This window comes from Macaca thibetana, chromosome 1 (genome assembly GCF_024542745.1).
Source record: "Macaca thibetana thibetana isolate TM-01 chromosome 1, ASM2454274v1, whole genome shotgun sequence".
Classification (NCBI taxonomy): Eukaryota; Metazoa; Chordata; class Mammalia; order Primates; family Cercopithecidae; genus Macaca; species Macaca thibetana.
Window position 1 is genome coordinate 26,354,325 of NC_065578.1, and position 17,972 is coordinate 26,372,296.

Sequence of the window (17,972 nt, forward strand, 5' to 3'; positions counted from 1 at the left end):
CTTCAAACAAGCACAAATACACCAAGCATCAGCTAACAAAATCTGGCCTGCTCTGCTCCACTTCCCCCTCTTTCCACTATTGTTGGGGTCTAAAGAACTCATCTAAAACAGACCCCAGGGAGAACAGAGTTGGAGGAAACTAACTGAATCAAAAGATGCTCTGATGTGGAAAATCCCCAAGGCCTGGAGCCCTGGAGCCTTGGCACGTCTCTTTATAGGTTCACCAACAGGCATGTCCAGATAGACTAACCATGAAGCCCCAACTCCAAACCGCCTGGACAACAGGAAAATGGGAGACAAATCCTCATCTTCCTACTCCACAAATAAAAGACACACATGGGTAGCTGGCATTCTGAACACACAAGCTTCTGGCCTTAGAGTCACTGAACCTATGACAAGTGCCTGTCTGAACAGTGCTACTGACCCTAGCCCCACCCAATCAGTAGTGAAAAGGGGTCCATGGAACAAAATGGCCCCCTTTACTGGGAGGTGAAGGTAATGAAGGTACCCTCAGGGCTGATTTCCCAGTAGAGAAAAAGGTTCATTTTTTCTTTCACCATCTTCATCACTCTTTAAAACAGATCTCTTAATCCACGAAGAACAAGTGTCAGAAGTGTCAAGATTTTTAAAAGTCGAGATTTTCATGGTAGAGTTATTTCTAAAAGCAAGAACAACTCAACTCTTTTCTTTTATCATTCCTAGACACCCAGCATAGGCTGGCATGGTTCTCTGACAGCCATGATGCAATGTATTTAGAGTAAAAACCAGGGCGACATTCATGCCAAGCAGTCATGGTGACTTGGCTTTGAATGTCAACCAGGTCAGACACCAGGATAAGCATCAAACCAACCTTTAAAACCATCTTTTCCCCCCTTTAAACCTCCAGTGTGATTTGGTATTGGGAAATGGGGTCAGACTGACACCTCTTATTTCTCCACAGAGATATATAGCTTCAATACTGGCCGAGCAACCTTTCCCACACTGTCTATGAGGTCTGCATTCAGTCCCTTGGCCAGCCTCTCTCCCAAGACTGACAAAGGCTGACTGAAAAGTTGCTTTGGTGATGTGAACAGCTTTCTTGCCTGGCCCTCCCCAGCCCTGAGAGTGAAATGCCCAGTTCTTAGGCATGACCTTCAAATCAATGCTCTGGAGGCAAAGGATTCCCAAGACCACTTTTCTTCCCTTTCCAGTCTTTCCTCTGGGGCCCTTAGATGTGTGTCTCGCAGAGTAAGGGCACTAGGAGTCATGGGCTTTCTTTTCCAGACCCCTCCAGTCACCTCATTTAAATTGCTGAGTCTCTTGATTTATTTAGCAAATTTTAATCACCAGAGGGATGCACTTTAAAGTAGCTGATTAACAGTGGTATTGATCTAAGCCACAGAGACAGACTTCAGGGGGTGTGAAAGGTGTCACACCAGAGCTGTCAGACTGTTGTCCCCACTCCCTTCAAAGAATGCTACCAACAGTACAAAAGCATTACCTACCCAGAAGTCCCCAGCTTTTCTTTGGACTCCACAAATTCTTGTCCCATCTTCATTTTCTCCCACTCTTCCTTACGTGTCTTGATTTTACGTGGGTTTACATTCCCTCGATTTGGATTATCTTTCTTTTCTTTCTATAATGAAAAGGAACAGGAAGGTCTTTGTAGAACATTTTCCAAAGTTCTTCATTAAAATTCTACCCATCTTCATGGATGCATATCTAAGAGATGATTTGCCTAGACAACACATAATAACTACAGAACTTACAGAATTACTGGGTTTGAAGTGACCTAGAGGCCATCTAATCCAAACCATCCCTGGGTGAAACATTTGCTCAATCCCACACTCAAATGCCTCCAGCAACGGGAACCCCACTTCCTCTTTGGATAACTCATTCATATTTTTGAAAAGCTCTAATTGCTAGAAGTTAGTGAACAGCTATTTATTATTTGCTTGGCCCCAAAGGTCAGTCAAGAGAGATGAGATGTAATGAGACCTGCAGTTATCTGGGGCATATATAAGGAAATAGTTTAAATAAAACAAAACAAAACAAAACCCAATGAAGAATTTTTCAGCCTGTGCAGCTGCTCTTGCCCCTGGCACTCTCCTGGGCCTCCTGGCAGCCATGCTAATGGGATTGAGGTTGCAACTGGTAGGTCACATACATACCAGGGAGAGTCTATGGGGAGGGAGAATCTCCGAAACCTACATATATATCCCCCCACCTTAGCCCCATCCAGTCAGTAGTGAAGGCATTAAACTGCTCCTTTTGCAAATCAAACACTGCAGAACCTTGTGCTGATCTCTGAGAAATGAGCTGCAAAACTGGCGGAGAAGGGACTAGCCTAGCTTGAGTGTCCAGCAGAGTCAGGTGCAAATTGCAAGAGAAATAAATGGTGAATAGAAAAGTCAATTTCTAAAACTCAGCCTGAATATACTCAATTGTTAATAGCACTGGGGGGAACAAACACATTTTTGGTGTGATTTATACTTTCATCTTGGTTGTGCTTGGTGTGGACACATTTTTTTAAGAGTTTCACCTGGCATCCAAGCAAGCAGCCACTCGAAATGATTACTTCACATAAGACTGGCTTCCTTTTTATCCCCCTCCACAATCGTGCCTACTGATGTGGAGAACAGAGGCCCCTTTCCCCTCACCCTATGCTTTCTCTTCTCTTTCATGATATCCTTGGTGTCCTGCAGCATCTTCTCCTTCCAAAGATCAAAGAAGTATGAAGGGTCTGTGTAGAATTTGAGTGCCTCTTTTCCATCGTCCCTGGGATAGAAATGAAGACAAGTAGCTGTCAGTAGACAGATGAGCTCCCAAACAAATCCAATATTCCAAACACCTACCAGTTAGCAGTTTTTACACCAAGGAATCAAGAAGTCATTTGAATCGATTGCATACCTCCTCTCCCATACCAGCATTTCAATGCCCCCGAATGGCACCTCTCTACTTATCAGACTTTTAAAGAACCTTAGCCTTACTTTCAATTCCTGGTAGATGAATTTGCATTGTCAGGGCAAGAACAGGTGATAGCAGCAGGGATCCTGATTACTTCTAATGATCTGCATGGCCACAGAGAGCTCCCTGAGGATATTCGGATATCCTGGTACATCAGAGGGGATTTCTACCACTGGTTCCTCTTTTCCCACCAGTTCCGCAGGACTCTTTAGGAAGCATCAGTAGCTTCCTACCCACCGGAAACCTGTGTACACATATGGGGGTTCATGTGTATGCATATGTACACATATATACATGAAAAGTGTGTGTGTACGGCTGTTATTTCTCTGCACACACAGAAAACCAGCCACAGCACTCCACCTTCTTGCTCCCTTCTAGAATAGCTCAGCATCCACACACACCCCAACCACAAGGGGGCTCCAGTGAGAAAAGACGGCCAGCTGTTTTAAGACCACAAGGTTTAATCACCGGTTCCTAATTAGTGGCTGTGCCAGTGGGACAGAGTAAACTATTGAGTGTCCATATAAGGGCTATCTGCCAGACTCAACGGTCCTGGTTGGAATCTTGCACTTTGGCATAGATAAGGTCCTCTCACTATCCAGAAAGTATGTGCTTAGGAGTGAACATTTATCTTAACATTATTCTGAACTAAAAAGAAATGGAAAGGCAATTCTATTCCCTGCCCTCCAATCCTATCACAACACAGAAAGTGCTTCCAAATAAAACATTAATAATTTCTATATTAAATCTTCTCCTGAGTTAGATACACCACTACTCATTTCTGTTGGGCCAAGTTCAGATAACTGAGAGGCCATGCTAATTCTGATACTATATGCTAAAAAGAAAAATACCATTAACTGAAGAAAAAAATTCTCCTAATATCATTTGTTTATCTAATCCCACTACACAAACCCTATGTCATACTCCTATGTCAAACCCTATGTCATAATATTGTCATACAATATTATCAGTTGTATGACCCCTTTCTGCCCAATAACTCCTCTGCCCAAACCCAACTAGACTCAATAATGGAGGCTGCAGAGTCAAACCTCTGTCCTGCTGTGCTGGTCCCTTTGAAAGCCAAGGGGCAAACATAATTTTACACAGTAAAATGAAGGACAGATGCCATGTACTTTGTATCTGTGTGAGAAGGCTCCCTGAATTGGACTGGTGTCCTTGAATTTCACATGGGTACACACACACACACACTCTACCTTGCAGTGTACACGTCTGATAGAAGACATCCGCCTCCAGCTATCTGTAATTATTTTTTACCTGCTTCAAAGATATGTACGGATGTAAGCAAGATAAATATTCACCTTCTGTCCCTCTTCAGTGGTTTTTTGCAGGATGACAATACTACCAAACCACTAGAGGAGAGAGGCTTTAAGTTGTCTATAAGGCTATGTTCTTTTTCAAGTCCAGGGACAGCAGAGTAGGTCCTTTCAGAAGGAAATGTCCAAAGGATGCTCAAAACAAAGTGAACGATGCTCATTTGGAAGAATGCCAATTACTCCTTAAGCTTTGGAAAGACCCCTCTGAGGCCAGAGCAGCCAGTCCAAGAGGCTGGCCCCACTAACACACCCAAACATCTGGTAATCTAGTGGTTTCCAAGTAAGTGGGAGCCTTGCTAGAATGTTGCCCCTGGGATCCATGCTGTAGGACCGCCTTGTAACAAAGTCCTTTTGGTTCTATAATAACTAAATTCCTTGGATGGAATCCAAGATGGACCTGGTTTATATGAAATTAAACTCTGTAGCATGCTATGGTTACAGTAAACTTTCAATATGTATTACATTCACTGTGAATTTCAGAAACCAAACAATAATAAGTGACAAGTGTTTATGGGGTAAATTTTAGTTTCTGCTGCCACAGACAACTTTGGGGTAGGCAGTAAGCTTTTAGATACAATCCTCTCATGTAAACAACTGCTTCAGATAAAAAGACAATTTAGTGTTATTAAACCACAGGTTGAAAAAGGGAGGAGCTAGCCAGCCATTACCTGTAAGGGGTAAGATTGTTGAGAGGGGGAGGAGTATCACAGGTATTGTATGTTTCTAAGACAGGCACCGGGAGAGAGTTTCTGTCAAAAAGCTTCTGGTCTTGAATGGTGGAGCTTCTGAAGGCTTTTCGGGTGTTGATTCCTTGTAGTGACACTGAGAGAAGATGGAAGGCGTTAGAAAATGGACGACAGGCTATTTGAGCAAACACTGAGTCACACCAGTCAGAGAGGCCTCAGCTGCTGCATTTCTTGGCTGCGGCTGTCTGCAGTCAGGCTTTTTTTCCCTCCCCCTCTGGGGAAGCCCCACAAGGCTGTCAGCAGCCCAGTCATTTCACGACTGAACAAAATGAGGCAACACAAAGGTTTACTATGTGGCCAGATCTAGCAGGCCTCTCCTTAGGAGGAATGAATCTTCCAAGTACTTTTATGGTAGCAAAATACGATTGAGGGAGGGGAAATTTGAGAAAGAAGGAATTGGGGGAATGGGAGAAAGGAGTGCATGAGGGTGTGGTGGAGCTAAAAAGGTTCTTTCCAGCACTCAGGCTTGTGTCACTTCAAAGCAGAACTCTATAGGTCTCTGTGATTTCTCCCCTCACTTTTTTTAAAATAAATCAGGGGGAAAAAATTCTATAAAACTGCTCAGCAAAGCCTGCAAATGCTGAGCTCAGCTTTCTTACCTTCTTCTTCCTTGGGATCCAGCTGAGTGACTTTAACTTGTAGTCGGTCGACCCTCTCAGCAAGGGAGCTTACCCGAGAGGCAAAGGTATTTGCCTGAGTAAAGAGCTCTCCAAAAATGTCCTCTGCATATTTACCTGGAAAGAGCAAAGAAACCAAGTCACTAGTGCATAGAAGTAATGTAAATGGTCAGAAAAACTGGCTACTAAAGATTGTATTCCCTAACCACCAAACACATATTACACACACACACATACCCTAAGACGGTTTGGGCTATATGCAGATGACTGCTCTTAGAGAAATACTCTTCATAGTTTAGGAAGTCTGCATATGTTCTATAACTAATAGAGTCTTCTTGACAGATGTGAACAGTCATGAGACTCAAAACAGGCTGAATAAAACTGAAAGGTGTAATGCAAAAAATTAAGCCTGGAAGAACAGATAATATTTCTACACATTTCCAGCCTGGGCAACACGGTGAAACCCCGTCTCTACTAAAAATACAAAAATTAGGCAGGTGTGCTGGCAGGCACCTATAATCCCAGCTACTGGGGAGGCTAAGGCAGGGGAATCACTTGAACTTGGGAGGCGGAGGTTGCAGTGAGCTGAGACGGAGCCACTGCACCCCAGCCTGGGTGACGGAGTGAGACTAAAACTAAACTAATAAAATAACACTACACATTTGCCCATAGCCCTTAGCCTCTTATTGTTCTGTAAAAGTACCTTATAAAATGGTTCTGAAAAACAGATTGGGAGTTTAGAGGACATTCTAGGTATCTAAAATTAACATGAAAAGTAAGAAATTAGTTCCTCAATGGAGCCTTGAAAGTACAGTGAACAAATATGATTAGTGTGTTAAATGTGAGGGGCCCTGAGCTTATCAACAACCCATAGCAGAGATGTACAACTTCTTTTAAGAGGTAGAAAGGTTACTTTATGTTTTATAACTTATATATTTTTTTTCTTTTTTTGGAGACAGAGTCTCCCTCTGTCACCCAGGCAGCAGTACAGTGGCATGATCTTGGCTCACTGCAACCTTCATCTCCTGGGCTCAAGCAATTCTCATGTATTAGCCTCCCGAGTAGCTGAGATTAAAGATGTGCACCACCATGCCAGGCTAATTTTTGTATTTTTGGTAGAGACGGGGATTTGCCAGGTTGCCCAGGCTGGTCTCAAACTCCTGGCCTCAAGTGATCTGCCCACCTTGGCCTCCCAAAGTGCTGGGATTACAGGTGTTGAGCCACCATGCCCAGCTTGTCACCTACAACTTTCAAAGTCTTTGCTCTAGGTTACAATCCTTCAAATCTACATCTCAGGAACCAAGTGAAAAGCTGAAACTTTCAAGCCCTCTGAAAAGCAGCATACCAGTGGTCTCTTTCCACAATGTCTTGTTTTTTAGAAAAAGAAAAGTTCCGTACTTTCAACCCTGGAATGCAAGGAGAATCTGCAGCCAAAGAAACATAACAGCAATTTGACACTACCTCTATATTGTCATTCCAAGCCACAGGCACATTCTTACTAGGAATGAAAAGTAGTGCATATGAATAAATATACCATCTGAGCTTTTTTTTTTTTTTTTCCCCCAGACAGAGTCTTGCTCTATCCCCCAGGCTGGAGTGCAGTGGTGCAAAATCTCGGCTCACTGCAGCCTCTGCCTCCTGGGTTCAAGCGATTCTCCTGCCTCAGCCTCCCGAGTAGCTGAGATTATAAGTGCCTGCCATAACACCCGGCTTGTTTTTTGTTTTTAGTAGAGAGAGGGTTTCATCATGTTGGCCAGGCTGGTCTTAAACTCCTGACCTCAGATGATCTGCCCACCTCAGCCTCCCAAAGTACTGGGATTACTAGCACGAGCCACTGCGCACAGACCTACCATCTGAGCTTCTTGCAAGGTGAAGGCAATCATAAGAGACTGTGCCCAATCAAATGATAATTTTTTTTGAGAACTATTTAAAGTAGGCTTTAATTTCTAGCTTCGAAACTACATTTATGCTTAGTCCATATTTGAGGGGAAAAAAAATAGCCTGAAAGGCCAAAACCACACCTTCAGGGTGAACTGCAGCTCACCTTCCCAGTACAACCTGAAGAGTGGGGATAAGACCAATCAACTGCATATTTTGAATTGCTTATTAAGTCAATAAGGACTTCTAATCAAGGAAGAAGCAAGTCCTTGCATACTGATCATTTGTGACCTAAACAATTATGGGAAGCTCCTGGGCGCAAATAACTCAAATCAGCTGATAAGCATTTCTACTCTGCAGGTTGAGGATTTTATCTGATCCCTATTCATAATATGGCTAAGTTCCTACAAAAACCATACTGTATCATGCTTGTCTAGGTAATGGAAAATTGTGTTTGGAAGGCTAAAACAGAGAAATATGCAACATTATGTGTGGAAAATAAACCAAGCTCAAAAATATCTGTTAAAAATAAAAGGCCAGGCCGGGCGCGGTGGCTCACGCCTGTAATCCCTGCACTTTGGGAGGCCGAGGCGGGCGGATCACGAGGTCAGGAGATCGAGACCATCCTGGCTAACCCGGTGAAACCCTGTCTCTACTAAAATACAAAAAATTAGCCGGGCGCGGTGGCGGGCGCCTGTAGTCCCAGCTACTCCGGAGGCTGAGGCAGGAGAATGGCGCGAACCCGGGAGGCGGAGCTTGCAGTGAGCCGAGATGGTGCCACTGCACTCCAGCCTGGGCGACAGAGTGAAGACTCCGCCTCAAAAAAAAAAAATAAATAAAAAAAAAATAAAAGGCCAGTCGTGGTGGCTCATGCCTGTAATCCCATCACTTTGGGAGGCCAAGGTGGGCAGATCACTTGAGGCCAAGAGTTCGAGACCAGCCTGGGGAATATGACAAAACCCTGCCTCCACTAAAATTACAAAAAAATTAGGCCAGGCGGCCGGGCGCGGTGGCTCAAGCCTGTAATCCCAGCACTTTGGGAGGCCGAGACGGGCGGATCACGAGGTCAGGAGATCGAGACCATGCTGGTTAACACGGTGAAACCCCGTCTCTACTAAAAAATACAAAAAATTAGCCGGGTGAGGTGGCGGGCGCCTGTAGTCCCAGCTACTCGGGAGGCTGAGGCAGGAGAATGGCGTGAACCCGGGAGGCGGAGCTTGCAGTGAGCTGAGATCCGGCCACTGCACTCCAGCCTGGGTGACAGCGCGAGACTCCGTCTCAAAAAAAAAAAAAAAAAAAAAAAAAAAAAAAAAAAAAAAAAATTAGGCCAGGCATGGTGGCTCATGCCTGTAATCCCAGCACTTTGGGAGGCCAAGGTAGGCGGATCACCTAAGGTCAGGATTTTGAGACCAGCCTGGCCAACATGGTGAAATCCCATCTCTACTAATAATACAAAAATGAGCTGGGCATGGTGGCGGGCACCTGTAATCCCAGCTACTCAGGAGGCTGAGGCAAAAGAATCGCTTGAACCTGGAAGGCAGAGGTTGCAGTGAACCAAGATCGCACCACGTCACTCTAGCCTAGGTGACAGAGCGAGACTCCATCTCAAAAAAAAAAAAAAAAAAAAAAGCTGCGTGTGGTGGTGCACACCTGTAATCCCAGCTACTCAGGAGGTTGAGGCATGAGAATCACTTGAACTTGGGAGGCAGAGGTTGCAGTGAGCCCAGATCGTGCCACTGGCTCCAGCCTATCTCAAAAATAATAATAATAAATAAAATGAAATAAAAGAAAAAAGAAAAATATCAATTAATCTTCCAGCTATTCTGGAGGGGAAAAAAAAATACCAATCAACTTACACCAAAAGAGTCACCAAGAGTACCTAGGATTTCCTGGTCCTTAAGTGAAGAGGGTAGTGATAGTAGAAGTAGAGGCTCTGTGTGGCACAGTGGTTTTCAAGATAAAATCTTACAAAGAACCTCAACATATAAAACTAGTAAGTATAAGATCTCTATTTTAAGAGGAAGTGAAGTGGTGTGAGGGCTTCCCCACTGTCTCATCACCTCAGGCCTGAGGCAGACTTAGAACTACACTATGAGACATGGAAGGAGCAGTTGACTTCAAATCAGAAAATCTGAATCAAAGTCTCAGCTCTTTCTATTTATACTTGTGTACTCGTCAGCAAGTCACAATCTCCCAGTCTTAGTTTCCTCATCTGTAAAGGAGGGATAATACTACCCCATCAAGTTACCATAAGGATTAAGTGAGCTAAAAATGTGAGTTGTTACAATGATATTCTTCCTTATACTCCTCAACCACATTACATGACTTAATGGTATAAATACCTAAGGCCAGGCACGGTGGCTCATGCCTATAATCCCAACGCTTTGGGAGGCTAAGGCAGGTGGATCACTGAAGGCCAGGAGTTTGAGACCAGCCTGGCCAACATGGTGAAACCCTGTCTCTACTAAAAATATAAAACTTAGCCACGCATGGTGGCATACCATCTTGTAATCCTAGCTACTCAGGAGGCTGATACATGAGAACTGCTTGAGCCCAAGAGACATAGGTTGCAGCGAGCCAAGATCACACCACTTCACTTCAGCCTGGGTGACAGAGTAAGACTCCATCTCAAAAAACAAACAAACAAACAAACAAACAACAAACAAACAAAACAAAACAGCGTAAATTCTAAATACCTTAAGTTTTTGTTTTTAAATTTTTTTTTTATTTTTTAGATAGATACTTGCTCTGTTGCCCAGGCTGGAGTACAATGGCACAATCTCAGCTCACTGCAACCTCTGCCTCTCTGCCTCCTGGATTCAAGAGATTCTCCTGCCTCAGACTCCTGAGTAGCTGGAAGTACAGGCACATGCCCAGCTAATTTTTGTATTTTTAACAAAGAAGGGGTTTCACCATGTTGGCCAGGCTGGTCTCAAACTCCCAACCTCAAGTGATCTGCCTTGGCCTCCTCAAGTGTTGGGATTACAGGCGTGAGCCACTGTGCCCAGCCTAAATATCCTAAGTTTTAAGTTTAGAGGAAAATTTTAAATATAATTCCAATTAGTAATTTGATAGTCTCTATTCTTCAAGTGCTAAAATTTACTCCAACTTTTGAAAACAGAAATGTGATATTGAACTAGGGAAAACCAAAGTGTCTTGTTCAGAGTTAAACTTCACTCATTCAGATTACCAAGAGAGACCCAATATCCATCATTATCCAACATTCATAACGGATACCACATTTTGCAGAAGATTCTAGGAAGCAGTCTTCAATTTTTGTTTTTTCCTTAGCAGAACTCTTCAAATGAAATGTTACGTGGAAGTAGAACAGGTAAAACTGATTTTTAAAAATGTGAAGTTGCTCTTATTGAAGTCTGAGTGGGAGTCTTGGAGCTCCCCAATGGCATGCCCCACCCCCTCACCCACGCTGCAGTCAGTTAGAAACCTAATATCTAGCTTGATTTTCTAACGACCCAAGTGGGGGTTCCATTCTCCTGGGTGGCCACAATACTGATACAAAGTGCTGGCTGGCTGTGCCTGTATTTTCTAAGATACAGCAACCGAATATGCGAAATGCCATCTCACTGTTCTGAGAAAAAAATAAGAATTCTGGATGTGCTGTCACGGAGCAATCTATGGCTGTGGGATTTTTAGTTTTATGCTTTATCCATTCCATAATCAGCCTTTCAGTACTAAATTGAGAAGTTCCACCCAGGTACAATGCACATGAGGCCAAGGTCATGAGCCTGAAGCACATATGAACCCTTCCCTGCACTCCTCTCAGCTAGATGAAATCCCAGTCATCTTTCAAGGTCCCATTCAAATGTAACCTCTTCTATGAAGTCTTCCTTGACCCTGCCTATCCCTACCTGTGCCCCCACTACCCACAGAAAGTATTATTTCCATTCCTACATTCTTTGTGCATCAACAGCACGGAATAGTGGGAGATATATAGGCGTGAGTTATTCGACATTTAATGACCTTCTACTGGGTGACAGGTACTACACAAGGTAGACACTGGGGTTCAAAGACAAATAACACATGATTACTACCTTCAACAATTTTCTTTTTTGGTTACCCAGGCTGGAGTGCAGCAGCGCCATCTCAGCTCACTGCAGCCTTGACCTTCTGGGCTCAAACGATCCTCCTACCTCAGCATTCCATCTCAGCCTTCCAAATAGCTGGAAGTACAGGCTCATGCCACCACACCCAGCTAATTTAGTTTATATTTTGTAGAGAAAGGGTCTCACTATGTTGTCCAAGCTATCTCAAACTCCAGGGCCCAAGCAATCCTCCCATCTCAACCTCCCAGAGTGCTGGGATTATAAGCATGAGCCATTGTGCCCAGTCAAGAATTTTTAATTGAGTATGAGTCATAGGTGATTTGTGATATAATGTGATAGGATAATACAGGCATATAATGGGAGCTCAGAGGAGCACTCTTAGCCCAACCTGGAAGAGAAGATTCCTGAGCTGGACCTTGAAGGATTAGCTACAGGCAGCCAGGCAGACAAAGATGGCAAGGGCTGTTCAGCCAGGGAGGATAGCAAGAGCACTGTTTGGAAATATGAGAGAGCATGGTCTGTCTCAGGAGAACTACTAGTAGGTGATAATTCATTCTTTTTTCCTTTCCTTTTTCCTTCTATTTAATTAATTTATTTGAGACAAGGTCTCGCCCTGTTGGCCAGTGCTGGAGTGGCATGATCATGGCTCACTGCAGCCTTGAACTCCCAGGCTCAAGCGATCCTCCCACCTTAGCCTCCCAACCAGCTGGGACTCCAGGTGTGCACCACCACACCTGGGTACTTTTAAAATTTTTGTAGCAATAGGGTCTCAGTATGTTGCCAGCGCTGGTCTCGAACTCCTGAGCATAAGCAATACTTGTGCCTCAGCCTCCTAAAGTACTGGGATTACAGGTGTGAGCCAGTGTGCCAGGCCCCCTTTTTCCATTTTAAAAGACTAAAGTGAAGGCTGGGCATGGTGGATCACGCCTGTAATCCCAACAGTTTGGGAGGCCGAGGCGGGTGGATCACCTGAGGTCAGGAGTTCGAGACCAGCCTGGCCAACATGGTGAACCCCCGTCTCTACTAAAAATGCAAAAAACTGACCAGGCGCGGTGGCTTATGCCTGTAATCCCAGCACTTTGGGAGGCTGAGGTGGGCAGATCATGAGGTCAGGAGATCGAGACCATCCTGGCTAACACGGTGAAACTCTATCCCTACTAAAAATACAAAAAAATTAGCCAGGTATGGTGGTAGATGCCTGTAGTCCCAGCTACTCAGGAGGCTGAGGCAGGAGAATGGCATGAACCTGGGAGGCGGAGCTTGCAGTGAGCCGAGATGGCGCCACTGTACTCTAGCCTAGGCGAGACTCCGTCTCAAAAAAAAAAAAAAAAAAAAAAAAAAAAAAAAATTAGCTGGGTGTGGTGGCATGCACCTGTAGCCCCAGCTACTCGGGAGGCTGAGGCAGGAGAATCACTTGAACCCAGAGGCAAAGGCTGCAGGGAGCCGAGATCGCGCCATCACACTCCAGCCTAGGCAACAAGAGCGAAACTCTGTCTCAAAAATAAAAAAAATTTTAAAAATTGTTAACATGGGCCGGGCGCAGTGGCTCACGCCTGTAATCCCAGCACTTTGGGAGGCCGAGGTGGGCGGATCACAAGGTCAGGAGATCGAGACCACGGTGAAACCCCATCTCTACTAAAAATACAAAAAATTAGCCGGGCGCGGTTGTGGGCGCCTGTAGTCCCAGCTACTCGGGAGGCTGAGGCAGGAGAATGGCGTGAACCCGGGAGGCGGAGCTTGCAGTGAGCTGAGATCCGGCCACTGCACTCCAGCCTGGGCGACAGAGCGAGACTCCGTCTCAAAAAAAAAAAAAAAAAAAAAAAAAAAAAAAAAAAAAAAAAAAATTGTTAACATGGAATTGTAGAAAATGAGGCTAGAAAGGAAGACAGGTCTTGCAGGGTCCTGAATGCTAGGCCAAGGAACTTAAATAACTCCACATTGAAGAAGAGGGGAGAGAAATAGTTGAGATGTGTACTCTGACTATAAAAACACTTGTTACATTATAAAAGTTAACACAGAATTAACTTTCAAAGCTTCAGAAATTCAGAATAATAAAAGTAAAAAGTAAGATTTGATTTTTAGGCAGATCACTCTTGCAGGGATAAAGAAACAGATTTAAGGGGGCTGGATCAGAGAAAGAAGGTAGAGGGAGGCTTGGTGAAAGTCAATGAAGTCTAAAATAGGGCAATACTGGCAGAGACAGAGAGTCAGGGACAGAGTTGAGAAATTTGTAGGAAGTCTGAGTTTAAACGTGACTTTGCCTCTTACTGGCTGTATCTCTTTAGGCAAGTTACTTTTTTTTTTTTTTTTTTTTTTTTTTTGAGACAGAGTCTCGCTCTATTGCCCAGGCTGGAGTGCAGTGGTACAATCTCAGCTCACTACAACTTCCGCCTCCCGAGTTCAAGCAATTCTCGTGCCTCGGGCTCCCAAGTAGCTGGGATTGCAGGTGTGTGCCACCATGCCTGGCTAATTTTTATATTTTTAGTAGAGACAGGGTTTCACCATGTTGGCCAGGCTGGTCTTCAACTCCTGACCTCAACTGATCTACACCCTCCGGCCTCCCAAAGTGCTGGGATTACAGGCGTGAGCCACTGTGCCTAGACAAGTTACCTTACTTTTCTGAGCCTTATTTTCTTTATCTGAAATATGGGAATACCACCACCTAATCTCATAGGATTACTGAGAAGATTAAATGAGATAATCTATGTCAAGATCTTATCCAAACCTTGCATAAAGTAGGCAATCAACAAATGTGGGTTCCCTTCTCACTCTCTCCCCATTCTCTCCTCTTAGGAATTATTTATTTCTGCCTCCCCTTATAGATTATGAGCTCCTAGAGGGCAGAGACCATTTCTTATTATTGCTGTATCCCCTCAGCATCTGGTACATAAAATATGTTCAACACATGTTTATTGGATGAATAAAGGGTCAGTTAGCCCCCACAATGTAAGAAAATCTTGTTTCCTTGGGCATAAGGTGGCTTTGGCCCTCAGATCAGCTTCCTCAAGATAGGAGTGGTCTGATCACAAGTGGGAGTGTGAGCAACGGCATCCATCAACACCACCCTGGAAATATAGCTGAGAGAGAGCATAACTTCAGTAAGTGGAAATAAGAAGCATCATTAGCTAGATGTTCTTTGTCCTATGAAGAAGGAACCAGTGTGTGATTGATTGACTTCCACCCATTTGGCCTTCTCAGAGAGAGAGGCAGAAATTATGCCTTTAAAAATCAGTGAGGTCTCTGCAGCCTTGATGTGCTTCCTTGTCAGCTGCACTGCTGTTGCGCTACTGTCAGTGTTCCTTTGTATAAGACATGCACCGGCAGGGTTTCATTTCTTCATGATGCCCCATCTAGGTTTCTCTAAGCCCTGGATCAACTGAGATGGTCCCTGAGGTACGTGAAGGCTTAGGAATCTCAGACTCCATACATCATCTGGTCATAGAGTTCTGTCTCCTCAGGCTCCTATTTTAAAGGCTGGGCCTATTGCTATACAGGGGAATGCAGGCTTTCTTGATATTCCACTGCCTTCACTAAGGGCAGTGATGCGATAGGAGGCGTGAGTATCTGAAATAATTCACACCAAAATGCCTTTGCTAAGGAAGATCACTAAAATGGCATTTTGACGGAGGTTCTTATGGGAGCTGGAGTGGCACTAGACAAATGCAGAGCCAATCCAAGCATCTGCCCTTCCCATATCTCAGCTTCAAGCAAACAAAGTCAACTTGATTCAGAATGAAATCCAAACCACATGCATGTACCCCACCCAAGGCAGTCTCATTCATTCTTGCCAATTAAAAAAATATATATAGTTGAGCTGGCTTTCCTTCAGCTCCAAAACAGTCTGGGCTAACCCCCATCTTCCTCCTAAGGAAGAATGGCTCCAGCTACTATTTGTGTCACTGTATGTTCACACAGCTTGCAAAACTCCCAATACCCCAGAGAATGCAGAAGTAATTTGTACCCTGAACTTGGACCTGGGGGCTTGCAGCACAATTAAATGTGTACCAGGGTGGACAAGACAGTCAGAATCTCTCCAAAGGCATGTTTGCTTTACTCCTCTTTGGGAAGAAAAGGGGTGGGGGTGTTGGGTAGATAAAGACTATTGGCACATTTGAGGCTTCAACAAAGTCAAGCTACATCGAACAGCTCGTGTAATTACAGGCACATTCCCCAACCCAAGATACTGCTCTGTGAACCTCCCACTTTACACACACAGAATTCTGCTCTGTCATTCCGTCTGCAGTTTTTGCTGCAGCCCTTCCTGCCACCCTTCCCACAGATTTCTGTTGAAGCAGGTGGAGGGGGAGGGGGGAGGGAATTTAGAGGGTGGTGGTAGATAAAGAAGGTTGAAGAGGAGAAGCTACACCAAAAGGGAGCCTCTCTTTGGGGAGGAGAGGGAGGATACATTTTCGCATTACCTAGGGAAGGCAGATGGGGGAGAAACAGGAACGCGGGAGGAGAAGGAAACTAAATAAAGAGCACCAACGACCCCTGAGGGCAAAGCATAGGCTCTCCGAGGCACTCACTCAGGCTGCCCAGCTGTCGGATGACATTTGCCAGGGTGATGTTGGTCACGCATTCCAGCTCGCTTCTAACGCTAGGCAACGTCTGACGGCACAGGTGCCTTGGCTCGATGTTCCTCGTTACTAACGGCATGGTGGACCTGCTTCAGGCAATGTTCTGAATGATGAAAAACAACCTAAAAAAGAAATAACAGGAAAGTATTACTCAACCACAAATTCCAAATTCCAGGCACACTAGGGCTGTGTGAATCTTTCCTTTTTTTTTTTTTTTTTGGTCTTACTCTGATCTAAAACAGCTTTTAAAAAAATCTTCACTCCCCCTATCTTTTTTTTTCTTTCATTTTTAAGTCCTCCCTCCCCTGCCCTTTTAAAGGTTTGCTATTAGAAGATCTGCTATGTAAGTTTAGAAATTCTGGACTGGTGATAGGCAGCACAGAAACGTTAAAGTGCCAACTACTGCTCCAACCAACAAGAGTCCCCAGAGGCAAGGAGGCATGGTTAGAAAACAGCCCATTCAGCAGACACTGGACGGTATAGATCCTATCCTTGGGGTGTTCATAACCAGGACAGATCAGATTCTAGGCCACCAATTATAAAAATCAAAAAAGAACACTCTCACCTGATAATCTCCACAATGAAATCAAGCTGCCAATAGTGACTGATATACATTAGGATATAACTTTTCCAGTCCTTCCTTGGTGAATGGCTGTTAATGTACAGGTAACTGCTAGGCTAGGTACGGTGGCTCACACCTGTAATCCCAGCACTTTGGAAGGCTGAGGCAGGTGGATCACCTGAGGCCAGGAGTTCGAGAGTAGCCTGGCCAAGATGGTGAAACCCTGTCTTTTTTTTTTTTGAGACGGAGTCTCGCTCTGTCGCCCAGGCTGGAGTGCAGTGGCCGGATCTCAGCTCACTGCAAGCTCCGCCTCTTGGGTTTACGCCATTCCCCTGCCTCAGCCTCCCGAGTAGCTGGGACTACAGGCGCCCGCCACCTTGCCCGGCTAGTTTTTTGTATTTTTTTAGTAGAGACGGGGTTTCACTGTGTTAGCCAGGATGGTCTCGATCTCCTGACCTCGTGATCCGCCCGTCCCAGCCTCCCAAAGTGCTGGGATTACAGGCTTGAGCCACTGCGCCCAGCTGAAACCCGGTCTTTACTAAAAATACAAAAAACTGGCCGGGCGTGTCGCAGGTACTTGTAATCCCAGTTCTCAGGAGGCAGGAGAATTGCTTGAACCCGGGAAGCGGAGGTTGCAGTGAGCTGAGATTGCACCACTGCATTCCATTCTGGGTGACAAGAGCAAGACTCCGTCTCAAAATCTAAAAAAAAAAAAAAAAAAGTATAGCTAACTACTAATGCCAGTATCTCTGAAGTTTAGTTTGTAAATTGACAGAATGAGAGAATATAAAGTAAACATTTTACACGTTCAATATGTCAAACATGATGCTGAGTAAACTGTGCTGTAAGATTCCCTGGTGCTTTCTCTTCTACCCAACAGCTCCCTTTCTCGCTCCCATCCGGTTCAACACACCTGGGCCAAAAGGCTCTAGAGACAGCAGGAAATGTCTGGAGCAGATCCGGAAACCTTCCAGTTACTGTTTCTTATCCGGTGGGCTGAGCCCCTTTCCCTAGGAAATCCCCCAGCACTTCAGGTTCATGCTGAGCTATTGTTTTAGATTTAGATCACCAAATTCCCAGTTTTATAAGGATAGGAGAGAGTTTTAATTTCCACAAAATGGATATGACTACAGTCAAGGCACACTGGACTGGTCCTCTTTCCACATCTTATGAAACTAAAAAAATCTAAAACAGCCTAATGGTTTTCATGCTAGGGAAAATGACAAATTCACTTCACGTGAAAAGGTG

General features: G+C 44.6%; 2 protein-coding genes across 6 annotated transcripts in view; both read right to left on the minus strand.

The window, feature by feature from the left end:
- Positions 1-17,972, minus strand: part of FCN3 (ficolin 3) — a 176,512-nt gene that overhangs the window by 43,592 nt on the left and 114,948 nt on the right. The gene's annotated exons all lie outside the window — the stretch shown is intronic.
- Positions 1-17,972, minus strand: part of WASF2 (WASP family member 2) — a 93,133-nt gene that overhangs the window by 9,370 nt on the left and 65,791 nt on the right. For all 5 annotated transcript variants that reach the window (XM_050795355.1, XM_050795372.1, XM_050795385.1 and 2 more), the window contains exons 2-6: positions 16,112-16,284; positions 5,626-5,760; positions 4,949-5,102; positions 2,640-2,757; positions 1,485-1,615 (exon numbers count right to left, since the gene is read on the minus strand). In XM_050795355.1, coding sequence (XP_050651312.1) covers positions 1,485-1,615; positions 2,640-2,757; positions 4,949-5,102; positions 5,626-5,760; positions 16,112-16,241 — 668 coding nt within the window. In that variant the 5' untranslated portion in view covers positions 16,242-16,284. The remainder of the gene's footprint in view (positions 1-1,484; positions 1,616-2,639; positions 2,758-4,948; positions 5,103-5,625; positions 5,761-16,111; positions 16,285-17,972) is intronic.